Source organism: Humulus lupulus, chromosome 1, assembly GCF_963169125.1.
Source record: "Humulus lupulus chromosome 1, drHumLupu1.1, whole genome shotgun sequence".
Lineage (NCBI taxonomy): Eukaryota > Viridiplantae > Streptophyta > Magnoliopsida > Rosales > Cannabaceae > Humulus > Humulus lupulus.
Window position 1 is genome coordinate 5,954,917 of NC_084793.1, and position 15,347 is coordinate 5,970,263.

The 15,347-nt window shown below is 30.1% G+C and overlaps 1 protein-coding gene across 3 annotated transcripts; it reads left to right on the forward strand.

Moving 5' to 3' along the window:
* Window positions 1-894: 894 nt before the first annotated feature.
* On the forward strand, window positions 895-5,850 carry LOC133783752 (subtilisin-like protease SBT4.6). Of its 3 annotated transcripts, XM_062223396.1 has the most exons (12): window positions 895-1,006; window positions 1,116-1,174; window positions 1,457-1,561; window positions 1,708-1,802; window positions 1,883-1,977; window positions 2,410-2,656; window positions 2,755-3,253; window positions 3,338-3,432; window positions 3,533-3,751; window positions 3,910-4,021; window positions 4,102-4,315; window positions 5,118-5,850. In XM_062223396.1, the coding sequence occupies exons 3-12, from the start codon at window positions 1,466-1,468 to the stop codon at window positions 5,651-5,653; spliced, it is 2,208 nt and encodes a 735-aa protein (XP_062079380.1). In that variant the 5' UTR covers window positions 895-1,006; window positions 1,116-1,174; window positions 1,457-1,465; the 3' UTR covers window positions 5,654-5,850. The 3 variants fall into 3 exon arrangements, with proteins under 3 accessions (XP_062079380.1, XP_062079375.1, XP_062079385.1); XM_062223391.1 differs by lacking the exon at window positions 895-1,006 and having other exon boundaries at window positions 1,013-1,174; XM_062223401.1 differs by lacking the exon at window positions 895-1,006 and having other exon boundaries at window positions 1,013-1,174; window positions 1,540-1,561.
* Window positions 5,851-15,347: the final 9,497 nt, after the last annotated feature.

Genomic DNA, 15,347 nt, shown 5'->3' on the forward strand with positions numbered 1-15,347 from the left:
TTTTTAACATAAAAAATTATAATCACAATTTTAGTTCATTTATGTATTATATTTTTGAAAGAGTATGTATCTCACATTTTTCCTTATATAAGATTTTTTGTTAGGCGCTAATAATAATAATGAAAGCTACATTCAACTAAAGAGGACCTTTGGTGATGGAAATAGTTAAGTTGTTTCAAAAATTGCAATTTAATACCTTTTTTTGGTATATTTATAAATTATAACACTCCTTGTTTTTTTTTGATAAATTAGCCCTGCTCTTATATTTTTATTGATTGAAAAAGGATGAAATCATTGAACACTAAACCAACATGGAAGACCAACAATAAAAGAGATGTGACAATTATGGGGCTTTTTGTATAAAAAAAATGTTGGTATTTTTACAATATTTATATATAAAATGATATTTTTGTAAAATAATGAGGCATTTTTGTATAGAAAATAATATTTTTTAAAAAATAAGGTATTTTTATTTGAGGCCCTAAGCATAGACCTGACCCGCTTCTACCTAGGGCCGGCCCCCTGATCATCTTCAACACCTCTCTTACTTAAATTATTCAATAATTATTAATAATTGAATCAAGAGTAATGAAACATAACACATAATAGCATAACAATGTCGTTTTCTCAGAAACAATGTCGTTTCATATAAGTTGTCGTTCTTGTAACTCTCTGTCGTTTTCTTTACTGATTTGTTGTTTTTGTTTTCGTAGACAATCAGTTATCTTTAGCTTATGCGATATAACGATATGCAGTCGCCTTTTTTGGCTGCAATCACATGATATCACAGCACAGCAATGTTTCTTTACATATTTTCAAAAATTTGTCGTTTTTAGCTGAGTGAGTAGGCCTTAGCTTTCCCAAAAGTAACGTAGGTTTTAACAAAGACACAGGTTTTATGGGGCTTGAACCCTTCATTGGCTACTCACGAAAACATCATGTGTTGGTTGGACTAAACAACATCATTAATTGCTTCGTTTGTGCTTGACCAGTTACTACTGCAAATGTTGGTTTTTCCACAGCTTTTTCTTTGAGCTTTTCTGGGCTCTCTCTCTCTCAATACATATACATAAATATATATTTATATAGCTAAGTTGTTGAAGTTTTCATTTCAGGGATTAATCAGATTCACACCAGTTCAAAGAAGGAAGTGATTGTAGTTGAAGTCCAGCTAGTAAGTTGGGTTGTGCTCATTTGTGCCATTAAAACCATGAGTTGCTTAAAACTAACATAATTTTAATGATCTCTAACTACTATGTTGATTTCAACAAGAGTAATATTTATCATGTTCATATACGGTCAATTTTGGTCCTTAAACATATGACAAATTGTTTTGGTATCTTATCAAGTAGTATTATCATTATAAATCATGTAGTTTGATCTTGAATCTCTTTATAAATCATTATTTATATACATCAATCATTTTATATGGTAAACTCTTCTGTTCAAACATTAGTTTTCAAGCATGGGAAAGTATGGAGTTTCTCAGCTTTACCATATCTTCTCCATTTTCATTCTCACCATTAGCTTTTCGTGCAGAGCCAGTGATGAAGATAAAAAGGCAAGAAATTTCTCTTCTTTTCTTCTTACTGGTTTTAACATTACTATTTAATTTGAGTGAAAGTTCATGGAAAGCTGCATTTTACTAAACTCTTTAGAAAAAGCTTTTTCCCCCTTGACTTTAACTGTGGATAGTATATGATACAGATTTATATTGTGTACATGGGAGCACTTCAAGATAAGTTGAACTCACCAATGTCTCAACACCATGGCATTTTACAAAGTGTTATTGATGATGGAAGGTATTCTAGCTATATATCTTAGGTGTATTCATGGTACATTTCTTTAATAATATCAGTTTATAACTGGATTCATATGGCAGTACTTCTGTTGGAGATGCCTTAGTTCGAAGCTACAGCAGGAGTTTCAATGGATTTGCAGCAAAACTTACCGAAAAACAAAGATTGAAGATTGAAGGTAAGTACTCAATGTTAGATTAAATGAAATATAGGCATATGAACATATACGAAGAGATGATCGAATATATGTACCTCCAGTCATTGCTATTGATAATCTCGATCTACAACTCTAGATCTACAAAAGTAAAGAAGAGAAATTAGAACGAGTACACGAGCTTCCAAGCTCTCACTAACTCTGATAGATGGAGTTACTAAAAGATAGAATAATGAGTTGTGAGCTTGGGGACCGGTACTCTATATTTATAAAGTGAGACATTCCATCAGAGTCTCTGCCACAGATTGAGATATTCTCTCAATCAGTTGGGATATGCAAAATCGAGTAACAAACAAATTGATTTTACATACCATATAAATAAATATTATAACACTCAAACCATGTAAAAAGGAAGAAAGAACATATAATATGTAGTCTCAAACCATGGTTTGGCAGGTATGAAGGAAGTAATCTCTGTCTTCCCCAATAAAATACTCTACAAACAAACAACAAGGTCTTGGGACTACATGGGGTTCCACAAGACAGTGAGGAGAAATCCCACTGTGGAGAGTGATACTATAATTGGTGTCATTGACTCTGGAATTTGGCCAGAGTCAAAGAGCTTTAGTGATGAAGGTTTTGGTCCTCCTCCCAAGAAATGGAAAGGTGCTTGCAATGGAGGAGAAAATTTCACTTGCAACAAGTATTTTCCTTTTCATTTCACTGCAATTCAATGCCATAACATGTTTCTTTGTCTCGATAACATTTAACATTTTGAGACTACTAATCCTGGTTTTGCAGCAAGATCATTGGAGCTCAGCATTATTCGACATTGGCAGGAGATAGCTCTACGAGGGATGATGATGGCCATGGAAGCCATACAGCTTCCACAGCTGCTGGAAACAATGTAAACCATGCGAGTTTTTATGACTTGAAGAAAGGTGAAGCTAGAGGAGGAGTCCCCTCTGCTAGAATTGCAGCCTACAAGGTTTGCAACTCTAAGATGTGCACTGCAGCTGCTGTGATGGCTGCTTTTGACGATGCTATTTCTGATGGCGTTGACATTATCTCTATATCGATTTCTTTTACTGGAGCTGTAAGTTTTGCAGAAGATCCTATTGCCATTGGTGCTTTCCATGCCATGGAGAAAGGGATACTTACCACACACTCTGCTGGAAACTTAGGCCCTTCTATTGGAACCGTGTCAAGTGTTGCGCCATGGTTAATGACAGTAGCAGCAAGTACCACAGATCAAAGAATCATAGACAAGGTTGTTCTTGGCAATGGAATGACCATAATTGTATGTCTCTCTTCTTAACAACTCTTATAACATGGTATGATATGATGTTTCTTTGTCATTCTTTTAATGATTCTACACAAATAGGGGAGATCTATCAATTCTTTTAAACTCAATGGAACAACATTTCCTCTAGTACGTGGGGAAGATGCTTCAAGTCAGTGCTCAGGTTTATTTTCAAGGTAGCTTCTGCAAACCATTCATTTTGACCTCAATCAATTGAAGCTGAGAATACTAATATGAAGAAAAATAATTGTGTTTTCTTCTGTTCTTGCCTTTTAGCATTTGCACGAATGGGTGCCTAGACACTAATTTAATCAAGGGGAAGATTGTGATGTGTGACTTGTATAGTGGAGCCAATGAGGCCTTTAAAGCTGGTGCACTTGGCTGCATTACCACCATCGACGATTTCAATGATTTTTCTACTATTGTCCCATTCCCTGCATCAGTTTTGAACAGTACAGATTACTTCGCGGTCTTATCCTACCTGAATTCCACAAAGTAAGCATTCTTTGCCACTCTTTACTTTGATCAAAATTTTCCCACTAACCAAACAACAGCTACAAGGGAAAAATTCTTTCTTTTTTCTTCGTTTTCATTGGTGCATTGTGACATCTTCATCAATCAATGCAAGCCCTTTTCTTATTTTTCCTTTCCAGGAATCCTGAAGCAACAATATTAAGAAGTGAATTCAGAAAGGACTATGCAGCTCCTACTGTTGCCTCCTTCTCATCGCGGGGGCCTAATACTATCACACCAGATATTATGAAGGTTTTATGTTTTTCAATAACCAATCAATTCTCATTCTCTTTAGTTCACTTTGTTGCTTAGATTATCATGGCTCATTGCAGCCTGATATTAGTGCCCCAGGAGTAAACATATTGGCTGCATACTCACCTGAAAGTTCACCTACACGAGTCTTTGACGATAAGAGGCGTGTTAACTACAACATACTATCAGGAACCTCTATGGCTTGCCCCCATGTTGCAGGGGCTGCAGCCTATGTCAAAACATTCCACCCTGACTGGTCTCCATCAGCCATTAAATCATCACTTATGACCACATGTGCTACTCCAAAACTCTCTTCTTTTAGGGGCCGTTTGGTACGAGGAGTTTATAGTTTTCATATTACTAGGAAAGTTGAAGAGGGTAATCTAATAGTCTGGAACTTACATCATTGTGTTTGGTTGTGCACTATAATCTTATATATGATTCCTGAGAATATCACTTTCGTGTTTGGTTGTGCATAGGAATCTGTTAAGTTTTCATATTTTCATAAAATTAATATGATAATATATTTTATCAAAATAATTTATAAACAACTTTACTCATGAAATAATTTTTAACAAATTTAAAAAAATACATCTATTGAATACTAGAATCAAGTATAATTTTTAAAATTACAAAAATACCCTTATTTTATTTTTAATAATATTTCATTTGTTATTTTAAACTTAAGTAATGATATAAAGGTTTTACAAATCAATTTATTTAAATAAACAAATATTATTTATCATTTTATAGTTTGATATGTGTATATTTGTTTTTATATTATAAGCTTCAAAAATAAAATAAGTCATTAAGTAAAAAATTATTGATTTAAGAATTTTTTTTAAAAATAATAATAATAATTTTAAAGTGTTTCACGTTCTTGGGTATCTGAAAACCACTTGTCAGATGGGTTTTACTTGAATCTAGAATCAATAAAAGTTAAAACCCATGAGTACAGATTCCTAGGTTTGAAAAACTCAAACCCAGAGAAAGTGTTTAGATTCTCATTCTCGTGTCCAGATTCCTACATACCAAACGGCCCCTTACACTCTTTACATTCCCATATAACCAAATAACTCTTTCTCTTTTGTTGTAGCTTGGTTGATGAGCAATAATACTGAACAACCAAATGGAGAATTTGATTATGGTTCAGGACATGTCAACCCTGTACAAGCTATAAATCCAGGACTTGTTTATGAAGCTTTGGAAGGTGACTACATAGATTTTCTATGCAGCATTGGCTATGATGATAAGAAAGTTAGGCTTATATCAGCAGATAACAGCAGCTGCCCCCAAAACTCAGACAAAGGATCACCAAAAGATCTCAATTACCCTTCAATGACAGCCGAAGTTGCGCCAGGAAAATCGTTTAGTATTCAGTTTCGCAGAAGAGTTAAGAATGTTGGTCAAGCAAACTCCACTTACAAGGCCACAATCTACTCAAAATCACTAACTGGTATCAAAGTAGTGCCTGAAGTTCTTTCTTTCCAGTCACTGAATGAGGAGAAGTCTTATGATGTGATTGTTAATGGAAGTGGTTTATCAGATAATTCTATGGTGTCTGCATCATTGGTTTGGTCTGATGGCATTCATAGTGTTAGAAGTCCAATTGTAGTGCACAACTTAAAATGACCAACTTCAAGCCAAATGGGAGTCTAAGTTTAGATTGATTAGTCATTCATTATATTGTATTTTTATTTATTGAACATTTATTTTTTTAGAGATACAAATATCAGTTGTAAACTTTAAAATAAGAAAAGGAAATTGGATGCTTAAGCTTCTTTTTTTCTTTCTTTCAAGGAAGTACATGTTCCAATGTCGTTTTTGTACTTAGAACACCAATCTCTCCATATCGTTTTTCAGGAATGGGCAGCTTTTTTGCACAGTAAGGAAAATAGTTTTCAATTGTTAAAAAAGAGGAGAAAAAAATCCAGATTCATCACAGCTATTTGAATAAAGATATAACGATTATATTTTAAAAAAATATATATATTATCTTTAATTTTGAATATTAGATTGTCATAATTATTTAATAGTTTTGATTGATTACTAATTTATTTATATAAAATTGAAAAATTATTAGGTAATGATTATAAGTATTTTTGCTACACGAATAAGTTGCAACTCTATTTTTTTACAAGATAGTACATAAGGTAGTTTCAAAAGACTTTCGTCAATTCTTTTTAAAAATTTCGAATAATTTAGGATGTCGAAATCAAGATTTAAATAACTTATCACATGTGTAACAAGTTGTTTGAATCATGATTTCAATATCCTAAATCATTCAAAATTTTATAAAAAATTGTAGGAGGTCCCACGTAACTACTATAGCCACCATTAGGGGTGAACAAACTCGCAAAACTCGAAAACTTGCCCGACCCGAACACCGAGAACCCACTTTTTTCAGAAAACCCGTTCATTTTGGGCCTAATCCGATCCGAACCCGACATGTGTCGAGTTGGGTTTCTAATTTTTAACATACACGAGTTCAAGTAACCCAAACCCAACCGAGTGTATTTAAAAAAAATGAAACCCTAAAAAAATCACTTTTCTTTTCTAATTTATAATTTTCTATAAACTTATGTTTTATTATTATATTTTTTTCAAAATTTTTACTAAGACCCAATTTATAAAAAAACTCAATTGAACCAAACTAATAACAAACTTTAAAAATTAAAAAAATGTAAAAAAAATGGTATTTTTGAAAAATTTGTACCAATACCCATTTTCGGTCCAAAGCCCAATTGGCCCAACCCAACCCGAAACCGACCAAACCCGAAATCCGAATTTGAACAAAAACTCGAAAATTTTGGACCGGATTTGGTACCAATTTTCTACACTCGAAACCCGTAAAACCCGAACCCGATACACCCGAAACACGAATAGATAGTGATTGAAATGGAACCCTATAAAATTTATACATCAAAATACTAAAAGTACCAATAGATAGTGATTGAAATGGTACCCTATAAAATTTATTTATATTTTATATATATATATAAAGTTTATTTGGGATCAAAAGGTTCTTCTAGTGAAGCAAATATGTGGTTCTTTCTGTAAATCTATTTTCTTCAATAATTAACTTCAGGAGTCATAAATCATAATGATTGCCAATTATATTTATTCTTCTATTTCATCTGTAAATTTGTGCTGTATGTACTTTTTTTATCATGGAAATAATGAAGATAAAAATACAAACACAAACAACAACATAAAGACATACAAATCAACCAACTAGGCTAACAAAGAACAAACAACCAGAAAAAAAACACCAGTTCCAACTGGTGACAGTAGAATGTGCTTAATAATACACCAATAAATGTTAGATATAATTTTTACAAGACAAGTTGAATCTGAATATCTGATACATAATTCTTACTTTTAAAAGCAATTTCACTTAAAAAAAATTGATAGTATTATTAGTGATATTTATTTGTGGTATTTTCATAAAAATAAAATAAATGCTTATTATGAAGTAAATAATATTGCACAATTGTCTTGCTCTAATATTAAATGGTTTATACTTTTTTGGACCCTGTATTTTTTTCCATTACCTGTTTGGACCCTGTATTTTGACAAATTAGTTTTTGGACCCTATGTTTTGTAAAATGATTAAAATAGAACCCTAAACTTGATTTTTGTCAATGTTTTTTCAACTAATATCACAAATTATTTACCAAACTAATAATTCAGAACAAAAATAAAATCATTCTGCTTAAAAACTGTGTTATTATATTCAATTTTTTTTTTATTAAAATTGAGTTTATGGTTCTATTTTAATAATTTTACAAAACATAGGGTCCAAAAAGTAATTTGTCAAAACACAGGGTCTAAACAGGTAATGAGACAAAATACAGGGTCCAAAAAAATATAAACCCAATATTAAAACTTACCCAAAAAGTGAGAGGAAAGAAAATTTAAGACAGAAAAGTGGAGAGAATGTTAAAATGAGTGTGTTTGGTAGGAAAGAAAAATGAGTGGAAAAAAAAAAAGTGCACTGGAAAAAAAATAGCAGTGGGATCCACCAAAATCTATCTTTCCAAAAGTGGAGAGAAAATGGAAGAGACAAAAAAATATCTTAGTAAATTACCAAATCACCCTTACTAACAATTATCAAAATTAAAATTACATAAATAAAATAGTAATTTTCATAACACAAAATTTTCTTTTCTTCTTATTTACCAAACAACATTCTTTTTTTTCCTTTATATTTTCTCTCCATATTTTTCCATCTCTCTTATTTTCCTTCCAAACTACCAAACATAGTGTAGTTTGAGAAAAAATTTCTTCCTATTTTATGTGGTTTTGATGATAATAATAAAATAATAATAATGAGCCAAAATTTTCCAAATGTCACCCGAAGGAACAGCATTAAATGGTTCTACATATAGTTGACCCTTTCAAATTGAGGAAAAAAAAATCAAATTTAAATAAATAAAGCTTAATATTAATTAAATTTTCAGAGTAAATTCATTAAATGTTTTGTCTTTTTTAATGATGCGTGACATATATTATTTTAAAAATAGTTTTTTTTTTATATATATATATATATATTATCATTTGTTAAGCAAATATTCAATCATAGTATATCTTAACGCTGGCATTTTCAAATAATGCAATCAGTGTACTGATTGTATTGGGACCCTTTTTTTTTGTGACTTTGTGTTTGTGTGTTGGTAGATTTTGTTGTCGTTTTCAGAGATACATGTCGTTTGACTTTCGTACGACTGTCGTTTTTAAGTTGTCGTTTCCTATTGCTTTTCCCTGAACTCTCTCTAATATATCCTAATATTTCTGCATGTATATATATAAATGTTTTATACTTTTTTGGACTCTGTGTTTTGTCCCATTACCTGTTTGGACCTTGTGTTTTGACAAATTATTTTTTGGATCCTATGTTTTGTAAAATTGATAAAATAGAACCCTAAACCCGATTTTGGTCAATATTTTCTCAACTAAAATCACAAATAATTTACCAAACTAATAATTCAAAACAAAGATAAAATTATTCTGCTTAAAAACTGTGTTGTTATATTCAATTTTTTCTTCATCAAAATTGAGTTTAGAGTTTTATTTTAACTATTTTACAAAACATAGAGTCCAAAATATAATTAGTCAAAACACAGGGTCCAAACAAGTAATGAGACAATAGACAGATCCAAAAAGATATAATCTCGTATATAAATCATCATATATATCATCTTAGTGTTTGTGTTTTGGTAGATTTTGTTGTCGTTTTCAGAGATACATGTCGTTTGGCTTATTGATTTAGCAAAATGCTACTCGTATATTCGATTTTCATACGACTGTCGTTTTTAAGTAACATTGTCGTTTCTTTATTGCTTTCCCTAATATTTCTGCATGTATAAATCAACTGCCATCAAAGGGCAATCGAACATGGGAACTTCTTAATCATTATATGATGATAAAAATAATGATGAGATTATAGAGAATTGGTCAGAATATATTGTGTTATTGTTTGATCATCATCAGAATATGCCAAAGAAGACTTTTTTTTCTTATTTTTGACTCCCAAAATATGAGACTAGTCCACTTGAATAATGGGTTGTTAAGTAATAAGTAGCACTACTACTACTACTACTAGTAGTTCAACTAGTGCTGATCTCTATGTATAGTCTCATTCTCGAAGTGTTTTTATCACAACATGGTCCACTTGAGCAACCTCACTCGTGAGTGGATTTCAATATGTTTGGTCTATATAATAATGTCACACTACACTAAATTTATATATATAGACAAAGTTAGTATAGAAAAAACATGATGATGGGGTTGCCAACTAAGGCTGTTAAGTTAGAGGTTGCAACCCTAGAATTTGTCTATCTTAAATAACATGGACATTTAATGTATTTGTCTCTTGCTGTAAATGATCAATATCTCTCTGATACATTTATCTCAGAATAATGTTGGGTTTTGATAATCTGTCAACTATACACACTCCAACACTAGCTCACTCACTGACAAAACCAACTTAAATATTGTCGTTTGTCTTACCTTCGAACTAGTGTTGTTACTACTTACAATCTTATCTAGTAATAATACTTGTCTGTTCATAACTTTGCTAGCTATATTAGAAGAAAATGAGATTAGAAAATGTACTTAAAAAGTACCAAAAAGAGTACATAAGGATACTTAAGAAATCTTATGGTTGATGCAACAATTTCGTCTTTCTAAATCGGGAAGTATTCAGCGTCAAACTTTGGTTCTCCGGTCCTTCTCCGTCAATGTAGATGACTCTAATGATTGTCGAACTGTCTAGGAGTACCTCCAAAAAAGACAGTTTAATACTTAAGTTAAATTCTGATCCCCTTATCAGAATGAGAACATGGTATTTAGAGTAAGAAACGTTAGGGGTTAGTCGGTTAAATCTATTCCCTGATTGGTTAGAGGAGCAATTGAATTTCCCTCTGAAATGCTTTCAGACCTTCTAATCTGACATCTGTTGATAATATACAAGTTAGTAGATAATCACTATCACATTTCGAAACCAATTTGACTAATGTGTTCGTACTTGTTTTGTTTCCCAAGACAACAATAATAATAATAACATAATATGTATACATACATTATAGAAAGGGATGAATATAGATATAGATATAGATATAGGTATATAGCTAGGTCAATCCCAGTTCGAATATGATATATCGATGCATGAGTCGACAGAAGCATGTGAAAGAGCAGAGTCTGGTTTTGTTGAAAACTATACAATGGCTGATGAAAGAAGAAGAGAAAGTAGGGCCTTGTGATGGGATTGTTGGCAAGGAAGTATGGTGACCATCCCATGTGTTTTTTTTTTTACTATTATTAACAGTAAATATTGTCTACAAATTGAATGGGATATGGAACTGGAAGCCTCTTAAAATCGAAACCCATCAAAAGAAAAACGACAAAAAACAAAACATCTGATCTGATAATAAGCAACTAAGTCGTTAAGTGCGCCAAGTGATGTGATGAGCTTTCCATAACGAAATCTATCAGATTTAGTTTTACTGTATTTGGAAACGCTTTGTTGGTTCACTACTCATGGAGAATTATTGGTAAAACACTATCTTTCTTGGGACAATTGTGACGACACATTAGTATGTCCAGCATTAGAGCACTCCCAGTCCATGAGTAATTAAAATATCTCATTTTTTCAAAAAATTTGAAGAAAAATAAATAAAAGATACTCCCATCCAATGGGGTGAGCTAAAATGCATACCAAGTGTATTGGAATAATTGTAAGATTGTTGAGCCATTATTAAGAGGGAATATACTTATTTGGTACCCTGTATTTTTTGCAAAGTATCATTTTGGTACCCTCTGTTTTCAATAATGCTCATATGGTACCCTGCATTTTAAAATCGTACATATTTGGTACCCTAAACTCAGATTTGATAGATAAAATTTTGTCAATATGATCAAACTGTCATCAGTTATATGTAATTATAGGGTACCATATGAGCATTATTGAAAACAAAGGGTACCAAAATGATACTTTGCAAAAACATAGGGTAACAAATGAGTATATTCCCTTAATAAGAATATAGGTATCTCCACTAATCATCAATTAGTTTTTAGATAAAACCCTATGAATTTTGTCATGGTATCATGAGTCGATTCTTTAGTGGCCGACATCCAATCTAAAGAAACGCTTGAGATCCGTATAGTGCAAAAAAACACTTGGAATTTAAAAAAATATGTGAGCTGAAAAATGACCACCTGTGATTAGATGATTCAAGATTGGTGAGCGAAAAATCGTAACCATCTTGAGGGGAGATATTAAAGTATGATGTCCCACATAAAATAAGTGTAACAATATTAAGTCATTAATAAGAACATATGTAACTCCACTAATTACCAATTGATTTTTAGACGGAGTCTCCTAATTTTTGTCATATTATACCTCACCGTGAATTCTTCTTTACATGTGTTCAGTTCATCTTTAAAAATATTTTGTCATAAGTGTAAGAATATTGGGTCATTAATAAGAATATGAGTAACTCTACTAATTACCAATTAGTTTTTAGATGAAGTATATCATGAGCCAATTTCCTAGCGGGCATCCAATCCGAAGAAACGTTTGAGATTCGCATAGTGCAAAAAAACACTTGGAATCTAAAAAAATAAGCGAGCTGAAAAATAGTCACTTGTGATTAGATGATTCAAGATTGGTGAGCGAAAAATCGCCACTATTTTGAGGGGAGATATTGGAGTATAGTGTCCCACATGAATTCTTCTTTACATGTGTTTAGTTCATCTTCAAAAATATTTTATTCTTTTTTTTTTCACTCTCCATTTTAATTCTTTCTCTTTTCTTGTACAGAATAAAGTAAAATAGAAAGAAAAAAAATGAAATTTTGATAATATATTTTGAAGAATAAAGTAGAACATTCATATCAGTAGTGCCCAGTATTCATTAATACATCTCAACTCTACCATAATAAAATAAAATATTATAACTACATATTATTAATACATTTTTAACTCTACAAAATTAAATTACCATGTAGACACTTATGTTAATGTGGTATATATAATACACAATCATTTTTAACATGTCTTTTTAATTGTTATATGAATAAAAGTTATAATATTTTTATGTGTGACCAATTATTATAATATGATATTTTTAAAAATCTAACACATTTTTAATTTTACTAGATACAAGTAATGTACAATTCATGTATCCTTATTTTTATTTATAGAATTTATTAATTATTTTTATTAAATTCATATTAATGTCATATAAATTTCAAATAAATATCATGTTTTAATTAAATAATTTATTTATTTTTATTTAAGTTTTATGTTTGTTTTAGTTTTTGAATTTGAGGTGAATTCAAGAGATTATATATTATATATTATATGTTTAATGTAATATTAAATATTATACGTAGATTTTAAATTTAAGTTTGTTGCTAGTTTCAATTTGTTAGCTAATTGATAGTAGATTATATTATATGTTTAACATGATATTGTTCTAATAAGTGAGTTTAAGTTTAAATAAATTTTATTTAAGTTATAAAACGTATGATTTTATTATTTTTAAATAATTATCATTATAAAATATCTAAAAATATCATATTTTAATTTGTTTAATCATTTATTATTTTTAAATAATTATCATTGTAAAATATCTCAAAAATATTATATTTTAATTTGCTTAATTATTTATTATTTTTAAATAATTATAATGGTAAATATCTTAAAAATATCCTATTTTAACTTTTTTAATTAATTATTTTATTTTATTTAAGTTTAAGTGATATTTACAAACTATTGTTAAATATAAGAATATTCTGTCAAAATTAACATTAAAAAAATAAAAAACCATTAAAACAAAAAAATTCCGTTATGTACACACTTTTTATACAGAAGAGATATGTGATAAAGAACTGTGTCGATCATGTGTATTAAAAAGAGCCTTGGCCCCCAAAATTAAACAAATATACATTATATAATATTTTCTTTAAAATTTTATATATTTGGTCCTCTCAATTATTTTATATTTAACATTTCCAAATTATATTCACACCTCGTTCTAGTTATCATCAAACATAATCTTACAAATTTTCTCAATCACATTATTTATTTCAACTTTTTCATTAATCATATTAAAATGTGGAGAAAAAAAAAAGAGTTGGAAAATATATGAAATGATATTTTGAAAATTACAGAACTTCACTTTTTTCTTTTCTTTTCATTTTCTTGCAATCAAGATTATTAGTAGAAATGTCTCTATACAAGGGTTTGTGGTTGTGAAATTTTTAGAGATGGGACTGTCCAATTGAGTTGAATACTAAACCCTTTTCATTTCATTTCCTTTTTTTTTCTTTTTTTTTTATATATATATATATTTTTGTAAAGGACCAATCATTTCCTTTTTTTCATTTCATTTTCTTTTTTTTTTTGTACTGGAGAAACTCATGTGGGGTGTTTTCTAGACTTGTATGAAATCATGTCCTTCCTAGCTAGGTTAGGCCAGTTGAGTTAGTACACTTTGATTTTATTAAGGAAAAAACTGATATAATTAACTACAAAGCCTTTATCTTCTCACAGTCTATATCAATGTCATTTCTTTGTGTTTTTGGTACACAACACAAAATAATTTTGATTAATTAGTCTTGGAAGTATCTACTTTGAGATTATTGTTCTCCAATCTTTGTGCTTCTTTTTTTAATTTGAATATATCACTTGTGGATCTTATTAATACACACTTTATTATTCTTCTCCTCTTCTTATTTTTGTGTTACATTTCGGAAACATTATGACTACCTTTGTGAAAAAAGGCCTTTATTATATCCAATTTTGGAGACTAAACTCAAAATGTTGGATTAGAAGAGTTAGTCAATAGTACTCTCTATGCCAACTCTAAGGGATCTCAACCACTCAATATATATATATAAAAAGAACGACTGCAACACATTCACATTTTTGACAATACCGATGCAGCTTGGTTATGTTTTCTATACTTCGATAATTTTTTTTCAATTTTTTTTATATGACAGTGCACATTATAATCATTTAAGATAACTTACAAATTTTCAAGAAATTCTGAACAAGGTTCAAATAGTTAACTTTTACACGCGTATACAAAAAAATTAAGCACGCGTGCAACAAGCTGTTTGAACCTTGTTTTCGGTACCATAATTTATTCGGAATTTCTTGAAAAATTGTAGGATGTTCTAAATAGCTACAATGTACACCGTCATATAAAAAAAATTTGGGATTATATCTCTCCAAGTACCAAAAATAGTAAAATGATGCACCAGTATTGTCAAAAAAATAGATGGGTTGAAGTCGTTCCCTATATATATATATATATATATGTGTGAGAATTTTCATTTTTTATTACTTAGCTAAGGACATATCCATAGCCACATATCACATATGGCTTATAATTAATACCCTCATATGAGATTTTCATTTGCCTAACTCAATCTAATTGTTAGCTTTAATGTTCTTCTAAGTTGTTTATTTATTCTTTTTATGGTTTTTAAACTTTGTATATCTAAATTTGAGAGTTCAAAAGCTCTAAAGTTTGAATTGTACTCGTAACATAATTTAGCTTAATTTCCCAATAATAGTAGTATTTTAGATGTAGTACTTTTTTGGGAGTTGAGACGTCTTATTGCAAACTATAATATGTATTATTTATTATTATACACATACAATGTACAATAGTACCAATCCAAAAAGAGTACAACATATCTCATAATGCTAATATATATATATAAATATATTTGTATATATATATATATATATGCATACATATATATCCACAGCCACATATCACATATGGCTATAAGTACCCTCGTATGAGATC